This window comes from Callionymus lyra, chromosome 7 (assembly GCF_982586985.1).
Source record: "Callionymus lyra chromosome 7, fCalLyr1.hap1.1, whole genome shotgun sequence".
Taxonomy (NCBI): domain Eukaryota; kingdom Metazoa; phylum Chordata; class Actinopteri; order Syngnathiformes; family Callionymidae; genus Callionymus; species Callionymus lyra.
The window spans coordinates 24,369,036-24,380,330 of NC_141824.1; the positions used below are offsets into that span (position 1 = coordinate 24,369,036).

The 11,295-nt window shown below is 36.9% G+C and overlaps 1 protein-coding gene across 2 annotated transcripts in view; it reads right to left on the reverse strand.

Moving 5' to 3' along the window:
- Window positions 1-1,542: 1,542 nt before the first annotated feature.
- The window catches only part of LOC148075765 (uncharacterized protein C14orf132), a 23,179-nt gene continuing 13,426 nt past the window's right edge, over window positions 1,543-11,295 (reverse strand). Inside the window, exons 2-3 of one of the 2 annotated variants that reach the window (XM_087795931.1) lie at window positions 1,819-2,063; window positions 1,543-1,758 (exon numbers count right to left, since the gene is read on the reverse strand). In XM_087795931.1, the coding sequence (XP_087652057.1) occupies window positions 1,845-2,063 (219 nt within the window). In that variant the 3' untranslated portion in view covers window positions 1,543-1,758; window positions 1,819-1,844. Of the gene's footprint in view, window positions 2,064-11,295 lie in introns of both variants that reach the window. The other variant, XM_087795930.1, reaches the window with a different exon arrangement.

The following is an 11,295-nucleotide window of genomic DNA, read 5'->3' on the forward strand; positions in this document are numbered from 1 at the left end:
CGAGAGCAGCCGATGAGACGCTGAGCAGTACAAAAAAAAAAGTTCAGATCACATTACTGAGTGCCAGTGACAGGAAGACGACGTCCTAACATTGAACTCGAGGTGAAATGGGCCTTAAAAAATCTGAGCAGACAGAAACTTTAATGACGTTGCAATATATGAATATCGCAATTGTTTAAGGCTAGAAGTATTGAACAAAATGTTGATATTTAAGGGCAAACATGACTCATCAGACTGATCTTTTTAGATCTTCAGGTGGTCAAAGAAAAACGTAAAGCTTTCTTTAAAAAAATAAAAAATCCATGTGACATTGCTGTTTTTATTCCTTCCTGTACTAGTAGTCATTTTATTTACATCAACTTTAATAAAGTGGTTAAAAAAAACGTTTACATTTAAAAAAAAATCTGGAGTACAGACTAGAGTCTCACTCAAAGATAGTAGATCCGTTTTAAGTGTGGACATCAGGCAACACTGTGATCCCACATAAACAAGCTATAATCTGCTCCAATATTTGGGACTTCCCTGCACATATGCAGCTCGGAACAAGTTTACGTAACCTTTTTTCAATTGCATAACCAAGCTGCTAATACTGCTTTTAAATCAGAAATACATTAGAGATTCCTAATAATCTGCCACACTATGGCTAAATAAGTATGATTTACTTTGAGTTCAGAACTCTGTTTATACAAGTCAAACTGAGAAACCAATGATATAACAATAGCAGCTTTAAATAAAATAAACAAAAGAGGACAATGGCAAGTGGGAGGGAATTCTCACTTTATCTTAGAATTCTTGCTTTTATCTCAGGATTTCACTTAATGTCTAAATTCAATTCGGGAAGTTTCACTTCAACCTTAAAATTCTTGTTTCAATATCACAATTCTCTCTCTAAAGTCGGAATTCCATCTCAGAATCGCCATTTTAAACTCGGAATTTGCACGAAGTCCGAATCCCATCAGAGAGTTCTCCCTTAAATCTAAGAATTCCATCTCAGAATTCTCAATTTAAAGTCAGAATTCACATGTTTAATAAGTTTGCTGTCATATGTTAATTATATGTATTTTTATTTCGGCAACAATTAGCTTTTACTTTATCATTGTACTGAGGACTTCATTTTAATATTCCTCTTTTTTTTCTTTTTGGTCGTAACAATTAAAAGTTAAAACCCCTTTTCAGTTCAGTCACAAAAAAAACATTAACAAGATACGTTGTGCATGGAGATGTATCGATGAAGCTTCATGAAACAGCTGATGAGGTATCATGATACAAAGTCTTCCTTTTGAAAGACCACAAGATGTCACACTCAGTTTTATAATCTATGACTCGGATCTATTGATAATAAAACCTAGTAGAGTGCCATCTAGTGGCCTTTCAAAGTAAAGCCACTGTATCATGATACATCATCAGCTGTTTCATGAAGCCTCGTCGACACATTACTAGTTGTGCATGTATCAAACAAACGTAATGTTTTTTAGCATTTGATCACATTTATTGAGTAACAAACTATACACATGCAAAAACTCATTTGTATTTCTGGTTTCCTGCACCTAAGTTGGCCACGACTATTTTGAAGTGCCATCTAATGGTAAAACAACGACAATATTTACAGTTTTGGAGGTTCTTGAGACATTTTCTTTGTCATGGAAAGAGAGGTCCACGTTTGGAAATATCATTTTAATGTGAGGGAGGTGTGCTCTTCATGTTGGACGATTCTATAGACTTTGACCTTCAAAAGCTACCGACAAAGTTCCGTCAATCCTAAAAGAAATAAAAGTATTTACATTGATTTCTGAAGAAAAATATATTTCCAGGATTTACAAGAATGTCTGTCTGTCCACGTGGTGTCAGAAGGCACAAGCGCAGACGACGGCCACCACCACGATGTTCCCGATGGTCGCCAGCACCGCGATCCACAGCCAGATGGTGTCGCTGGACACTTTCCCATCATCCTCCGTCTCCGAAGGTCGGGAGTAGGTGGCGTTGAGGTTGGACGTGGACGTCTGCAGGGACGTGTTGCCGTTATACGGAGAATCCATGAAGGCCCCGCTGACGGCTGGATAATGCTACGGAAAGACAAGAAGAAAATTGATTAAAAAAAATGTAAGACTTCAAAAATAAACTTAATGTGTTTGTTCGAAACAAATATTAAGCTATTTTCTTTCAGAGGTGGCAGTTGCATTCATTTATATAATGGCCAAGGACTGGGAACATTTTAGAATCTCTGTGGTGAAAAAAAACAACTTAAGCAAATGCACGTTAACAAAAATGCAATTACTCCGTTCTACCAGTGGAGGGAGCGAGAAAGAAATATATTCAATATTTGGTCAGGCTGTTTTAAGAGTTTATTTGTCCCTATGCATATAGAAGGCTAAAGTAAACTAATGAAGGAAAAATGTGGACTGAAAACCTTTTCATTTTTTTCCATAAAAACACTTTTGTCATAGGTTAGTTGTCTTCAGAATTCCCACAAAGAAAATGTATTTTTTATTTACATTTGATTGAAACATATTTGGATTAACTAAATGTATTATTGTATCTCATTAAATACAAATATTAAATATATTCAATCTATTTATTTTTTTTCGTTTTTCAGGGTCAAGGGCAACAAATGTAAATGTTTTATCCTTAAAATTGCTTCTTGGTCAAGGTGAACGACCTCCCTGGCTCCCATAAATACATATGCAGTGGTGGAGGTCGTTCACCTTGACATAGAAGTAACACTAGGGATAAAACAATTATATTTGTTTTTGGGTCACCTTGACCCTGAGATAAAACAAGGTTTAAAAGAAGTCATTTTTTCAGTCCTATAGCAAGGTTACCGTTGATTTTATTTTATTTTTTTCTTGTTAATGGTTTGATTATATGTCAGGGAGAAAATATTTCACTTGTTTTTAGTTAATAATCATAGTTCAGAATTATAGATCATTTGTATATTGAAAGGTTTTTATTTTTCAAATAATTCAATGAAAAAGAGTTTCATATTCTAAATCCAATACATCTAAATATATTCTAAATTCCATATGTTTTAGTAGCCTTTAATTATTTTTGTTTTAATGGTATAGTAGTGCCCCCAGACAATAGTTTAAATAAACAATAAGGAATTTAGAAAAAGTTTATTAGAGGAAGCCAGTAACAATTTATTTTATTTTATTTTATTATCTCTTTACTATTTTTCTTTTCTTTTCCATGCACTTTATTTTCATTGTCCTGCTGCTGCTGTTGTAAAAGTGTGTTTCCCCTCTGGGGATGAATAAACGTTTTCTATTCTATTCTATTCAAATACATCAAAATAATCAATCTTCAGTTGTGCTGCTTTAAGTAAGTAATTCTTATTTGTATAGCGCTTTTCTAGACCAGGGTCACAAAGCGCTTAAACAACCAAAACAATATTTAATAAAGTAATTAAGAGTTCACCTGTGCAAATAGAAGACTAAAGTGAATTTGTATCCTTGGTTGTTGTTATTCAGTCATATTCAATTAATTGAATGTATTATTCTAATTATAATATCTATTTAACCCTTGTTTTATCTCAGGGTCTTTATCTCAGGCCTTCGGGTCACCTTCACCCTGAGATAACACACAGGTTAAATAAAAATATAAATTATATTTTAATCTATTATTGATTATTCTGTTTTTGATATTTTTTAAATTTAGAAATTGGTCCCTTAGGAAGGTTTAATTTTTTTTTCTTGTGAAGAGTTTGATAATATTTTTTTTATATCTATTGTTTGTTTCAGCAGTCACAGCGGACAAGACTTCACTCTCCCTAGAAAGTAGTTTTGTTTGTTGCCTCTATAAAACATACCTATATCGATCCGTGCTGAACACATGTACGTGGAGATCACATTATATACAGTTCCTCTCACCGGACACATCACGGATCATGATAGCAGGATGTAACAATTGAACAATGTTCTGTTCAGAAGGCTAATCCCACAGCTGAGCCTGTTCTCGGGACAGATGTAGGGAAGAGAAATCATATCTCGAAGGGATTAACCCTCAATAGATTAGAAAAGTCACGCCATCCCAACAACAGAGGAAGCTCTTTCAAACACACAGCAGTTGGTATTGGTTCTGTCGGCAGCTTGCACACAGTGACAACTTTTATGTCTGCTGTTGATACTGGAGGTCCGACACCTGCGCTTCAGGCACGCAGACGCTCAGGATCTCAGGTGGGACCCCCGACACACACCGAGCTAAATAAACCTCCGACACAAAAGAGCTTCGTCTCTTGTCTCTCGTCCGTCAGAACCACCCAGTGGCCATGAGTAGTTCCAAATCTCGCTCCGACAGCTGACAGGTTCAGCCGCGTTTGACCTGGTTTCGGGCTGTTTTTGTGCCCTCTGTTTCATCGAGTTCAAACAAGTCCAGATATTCACCCAAAATTCAGCAGGGATTTGGGAATCAGCAAAATGCTAAACATGACACAGCAAATATTCCAGGAATAATGTTTAAGTGATTCGCTTAATTTCATGTTGTATAATATAATGTTATGTTGAATATTTGTTATGTCATTCATATTTTATCTACCTTAATGCTTTTAATCTAACTTAATGCTTTTACTTAAATAAAAAATAGAAATCAGATCTGGTTTAAAGACGCATGTTTTTCTGTTACAAGTGAGAAAGAAGAACAAGAAAGAGATGCTTGCATGTCAGTGTGAATTCGTTCTGAAGCACAGAGCTGTTAGTTCGCTGTTATATTCGCTGTTCGCTCTGGTGATTGCTCCTGATGATACGATTCCAGGGTTGAGTCAGTACTTGGGTGACTTAGGTCAGTCTGTCAAACTGAGCCTGAGAAACCTGGGTGTTGTATTTGATAAAGACATGTCTCTTGTTCAATACTGTAGAAAACTGACCAGAAACTGTTTCCTTCAACTGAGAAAAATCTCTAAACTTAGGAAAATGCTGTCACAACATGATCTGGAGCTTGTAATCCATGCGTTTGTTTCTTCTCGTCTGGACTATTGTAACAGTTTGTTTTCATGTCTTAACAAGAAGGAGCTGTCTCGCCTGCAGTTGATTCAGAACTCTGCAGCGAGAATTCTGACCCGCTCTAGTAGAAGAACTCACATTTCTCCGGTCCTTAAAACTCTTCACTGGCTTCCAGTTTCTTTCAGGATCAACTTTAAAATTCTGGTTCTTACTTTCAGAGCTATTCATGGTCAGGCTCCTCCTTACATCACTGATCTGATCCAGCCTTACACCCCAGCTCGGGCTCTGAGGTCTGTGGATCAGAATCTACTTATGGTTCCACGCACACGGCTCAGGACCAGAGGAGAGAAATCTTTTCAGGCTGTTGCTCCTAAGCTTTGGAACAATCTTCCTCTCTCTTTGCGCTTGATGGAGTCTACTGACTCCTTTAAGAAACACCTTAAGACGTTTCTATTTGTGCAGGCTTTTCCTTGAATTTCTCGAACTCCTGTGTTGTTCTCGGTGTTGTCTTGATCTTTGAAGTATGTACTGTTTTGAGTATTGTTTTGATTGTTAAAGCGCTTTGTGACCCTGGTCTCGAAAAGCGCTATATAAATATATATTACTTACTTACTTACTTACTTATATCTACAGACTTGAATAAGTTATTATGTGGGGTTAGCTGTTCCCTCCTTCAAAGATCGTACATGGCACCATGACATTTGTACTCCCTATATTCCTCTCCCATACAAGCAGTGAAATAATAGGTGGTTAATTTAATGTGATAGCTAAAAATTGCTAAAAATATCTATCATATAAGAAAATTACATCAAAAATATGGATTGGTTGAATTTGTTTTGATATGTATCTTTTTTTAAGCACTTATTTATTTGAATAATGTATGTCTAATTTATCTATAAGGATTTAAATATAAGGGTTGAATTTGTTTTACTTAATAATACAATTATATCATTTAGGTATTTATATATATTTTTTTATGATTTAATAAATAATCAGAATATTTTCAAAATGAATTAATGTTTTTTTCACAGAGTTTGATATTCAAAATCCAATTGATTAAAACATATTTCAAAATTCCATCCATCCATCCATGTTCATCTGCTTATCTGTTCCCGGGTCGCGGGGGCAGCGGCTTCAACAGGGAGCTCCAAACGCCCTTCTCACGAGCAACATCTGCCAGCTCTGACTGATCCCCAGCAATCCCAGGCCAGTGAGGAGATATAATCCTTGATCCACCTGGTCCTGGGTCGACCCCTTGGTCTCCTCCCAGCTGGACGCTCCTGGAACACCTCCAAAAATCGTTTTGTGTATTGCACTTTCTTTTTTATTTTTTATTATTAAATTAAGCTATAATTAATTATTACATGACAACTTTTGCAGAGTTTATGGTCAAATGCTTTTTTTATTGCCAAAGTAAAGCCGAGGGGGTGTAATCGATAAAACAAAATGTTTCAAAAGTCAGGCAGGGTTTTTTTTTTGTCTTAAATACTTAAATAGTTTTTTTCTGTCTTTCTATCCTTTATTTTCCAAAATGCTCTCAATAGTTGCAACAAGGTCGACCTAGAGCAGACCTGGGCAAAGGGCCGCTGAACTTATGTGGCACTCATGAGGTCAAAGACCATGTCGCAAATAAATTAGTTTTGGTTTATATTTGTGTAATTCATTACTACTTGAACTCTTAATATGACATTTTCCTCAGTATTTCCCTTCAAAAATATTTAAGTGAATATAACAAAGTATGTAAGTAAGTAATTTATATTTGTAGAGCGTTTTTCCAGACCACGGTCACTATGCTTTTATTTTAAATGTTATAAAATTATAATGTGAGTAGATTAAGCTTGATTTTATTTATTTTCCCCCCAATATATGAAGGCTTTTTGCAACTTTTTTTTGCTCGATGGCCCCTGAAATCATACCCTGTATATAAAGTGGCCCCTGAGGAAACATAAGTGCCCACCACTGAGCTAGAGACTTTTCACCCCTGTGTCGATCTTTCACTCACTCATGAACAAGATCCTTAGAGACTTGAACTCTTCTCTTTAATCTACAATCGGAAAAAGGGACAAGCAACACCTTTTTCACTGAGAACCATGGCCTCAAAATTTGAGAAACCAATCCCCATTTAGGTCACTCAACACTGCCTTTGATAATATTTTGAATCTCTTGAAAAGCTGAAACAAGTCCAGACAAAGTGTCATGAAATACAATCATGAAATAATAACATGGAAGTTACTCAACGAAACATTGTCTATAAATACATGAAACTTGATCACAAATGGCCATTTTAAGATGATGGCCTTGTGTTTACGCTCTCGTAAAAATCTTAACGCGCCCGACATATCTACTCGTGTGGAGTCACTCCGCTGTCGTCTCTTGTTTCCTTATTCACCTCCTGGTTCAACTCTGACCTCGGGGCAAATAGAGCAAGTGCTTAAGAGCTCGCTGGCTAAAAGGATATATGTGTATATGTTTAATCGCAGCGGAAGACGGCTCATACTTTGTTTTTTGTCTTCGGGGAAAAAGTCAAATGGACAACTCTGTTTAAGTTCTGAGTTGAAGTCAACTGGGAACCTTTGTTGTTTCTTGGTGTAGCAGAAACTTGGTGTCCAACCAAAGTCACAGGGACAATGGTTTTGGTCTATCATTTAAAAAAGCAAGTACACAACGTAGTGGCTAAACAATCTTCAAGTGTATTTTAGTTAAGAATTTATCGAGATAATCCCTGAAATAGTGGTTAGATGGTGCAGCACTAGCTTCAGCACTCACAAAGCTCTGCTAGTAAAGAACAGAACATCTAATAATAATCTTCATAGCTATGAACACATGTGTGTGTATAATTAGACGCCGCAATGGCTCAAGGGTCTGGAGGAATTGAACAGACACACAAAAATGCTTCACCAGACATTTCCTAGTTTTTAGGTCAGTGGTTCTTGTTTAAGGAAACAACATCACATGACTTTTAAGGCAAGAAATTCATGTAGTTAAATAGTTGACTCAGAAGATATTAACACTCGTGTTGAATTCTAATCCCATCGTGTCAAATAATCTGGAACACAAATAGGAAAATATCTTTATTTGTTTTTTTGCTGATGTATACTTTTTTTAAAGATACATTTTAACATCTGAGTATGTTTTGTAACTCTTTTATTCTTACATTTTTACATTTTCTATTTTCTACAGTTTTTGCTGGGCTGCAACACAATTTTTATACAAAATTTTTAGAGTTTTTAATGTTTAAATTATATTTTTTGTTTATGTTAAGAAAACATGTGAACATCTGTGCATGTTTTCTAAAAAATATTTTTTAATTTTGTGTTTTAACACATGTAACATTCTTGCATGTTCGTAACATATGTTTTTTCAGATATATATTTTAACATCTGTGAATGTTTTCAACACATTTTCCAGGTTTACTTTTAATCATTTCACATACAAACAATGATACAATAAAAGTCAGTAAATTATATTCCTTTTTTTTTTTTTTAGGTCAGGTCAAATGGAAAAAACGAACACAAACATGCACGCACACTTGAAAAGCACTAATGGATAACTTGTAATTAACAGTAATTTATTCTAAGAGCCTTTTTTTCACCTCAGTTTTACTTGGATTCTCCATGTTTGCCTGGAAGAGACGTTCATGTAACAGCCTAACCTGCTGTAATTAAACTCCGGCTGGTTTGTGTTGACGACTTCTGGCGTGCATCATCATCCATGCACACTCAAGTGGCCAACACACAACACATCAGCATAATTCATGAGAAATTTTTTTTAAAGTTGATACCTCCGAGGGAAAGACGCTCGGAGCAATTTCACTTCAAAAAGTACCACAGCCTGAGAACTAATGAATTCACACGGAACAATGAACCTCGTCGTGTTTAGAAAAAAAAAAACAAGCTTGTACCTGCGAGTGATGTTTTAAACTGCTGGTGCAAAAACACAAAAAAAAACCTCCGACTCAGAGGAAAAGGAACAAACACCTGATTACAAGAAAGTTTCAGCAGAAATAATGAGGTTGGTTTTTTTTTAAATGAGCCAACAACTGTAAATATCTCTAAATCATCCATTTCATGATATTTCTAACACACACCTGTAAAACTGCGAACTGTACGTCTTTCGTTTGGACCTTCTGGGACCAGATGCCTTTAAAAAATATCCTGTTCAAAACATGTTTGAGGCAAACTTTCATTTCAAGTGACTCAGATCTGGACAACTTGGCGGAAATTGTTGAAACAAAATGAAAAAAAAAGACCAAAAGGGCAAAAAACACACTTTTGAATCCTTGTTTTGGACATAAACTTGTAAGCAACAAGATAAAAAACAAATTTTGACCACAAATAGGTCAAATCCTAAAGACTCAAAGAGTACACGAGCCAGAACAGTTGCTTCTGAACTTGAATAATAATATTTAGGACTTGTTTTGTTCTTATTTTAAAACCTAATGTGATTGACCTTGGAAGTATGGCCACATGGAGACCGTTATGTGTATTTTATTTTTATATTTTTCATATTTACATGCTTTGAAATTATTTATTATTACTATTTAAGTCGAAATCTTCTGAATTTTTTTTTTTAATATACATTTATGGTTGTATTTAAGAATCTTTCATAAAATCCATATTTTATTTTTCTTATTAAACTTCGATTCAACTTCATTTAAAATGTCAAATTGAAACACTTAACACTTCTTAAGAGAAGAGAAAAACAGGTTCCAACCAATCATAAGTCAGGAAGAAGAACGTCCTTATAAGACGCAGAAACAGACTCGGTGAGAACCGTCTTCTGCTCTGACCAACTGGGAAGGAGAGCTTTTTAAAAGTCTGTATTAGTTTGTTATTGTGATACCTATTTATAGCAACCCCATGCAATTCAGAGCTTATTTTTGAGGGGAGAGGGGGTGTCTCCCACAAGACTCACGATAGATAAAGTTAAGTTGAAGGTGGATCTCACATCTCAGAGGTCAACTGCCATAAATGCAAGTGTAATGTATTTATATATTTATGTCTTCTCGAAGCATCCAAGCGTGTTTGAAGTTTGTCAGTTGAAGATCAATAATCAGTCAGTGAGTCACATGAGAGAGAAGCCGCTGGGATTTTTACCAACAGAACTGATCGATGTTGAAGAGACTTCAGGTTAGATGTCACAAATCAATTCCACAAAAACATCAGGATTCAAATAATACGTCTCAGAAAAGGAGGTGAAAGTTCTATTTTTTCCTTTTGAATGCTTTTAGTTTTTCCCTGAAGAATGTATAGTAAAATGAATGATTTAACACGGTATTTAATCATTTACTAAGTGTAGTACTATGTTGATGGACAACATCAAAGAGTGAGAATCTCTCAGCAACATTCCGGTTTTGGAAAACTGACACCAGTCCCGTTATAGCGCCCACACACACACACACACACACACACACACACACAACACAACCACAGCATCACAAATTCAGATTTACCAAAACAACAATTCAACATCCATTTTTTAATCCACTAAAACATCCTTTTAAAGAGTTGATCCTCCACAAACACTATAGTGAAGTTCTCTTGAAACGACAGACATATTCTGATCTCATTGTCCTGCGATGATTTAGAAAATAGTTCAAAGTGTCGTTACCTCCTGCCGGCTGGAGATGAATGATATCGGATGAGATGTGGCGTCGGTCCTGCGCTGCTCTACTCTCTGGCTGAGGACTGAGTGTGTTCAGAGACGGATCACGAGTGGGGTGGTGGGGGAGGTGAGGAGGGTGAGGGTGGTGAGGGGGGAGACTGTCAGGGAGGGAGCGAGTGAGAGGGGAAGAGAAAGATCGCTGTGGGAGATTATCTGTTGAGTTCACGGCGAGACTCTCTGCGTGATGCCTTCATGTTCATCATTGAAAGTAAAAGCTTTCACATCCCTCCTCCTCTTCCTCCTCCTCCTCATCCTCTTCCTCCTCCTCATCCTCCTCCTCCTCTTCCTCCTCCTCTTCCTCCTCCTCCTCATCCTCTTCCTCCTCCTCATCCTCCTCTTCCTCCTCCTCCTCATCCTCTTCCTCCTCCTCATCCTCCTCTTCCTCCTCCTCTTCCTCCTCCTCCTCATCCTCTTCCTCCTCCTCATCCTCCTCCTCCTCCTCCTCATCCTCCTCCTCCTCCTCCTCCTCCTCCTCATCCTCATCCTCATCCTCATCCTCATCCTCATCCTCATCCTCATCCTCATCCTCATCCTCATCCTCATCCTCATCCTCATCCTCATCCTCATCCTCCTCCTCATCCTCATCCTCATCCTCATCCTCATCCTCTTCCTCCTCCTCATCCTCATCCTCCTCCTCCTCCTCCTCCTCCTCCTCCTCCTCATCCTCATCCTCATCCTCATCCTCATCCTCATCCTC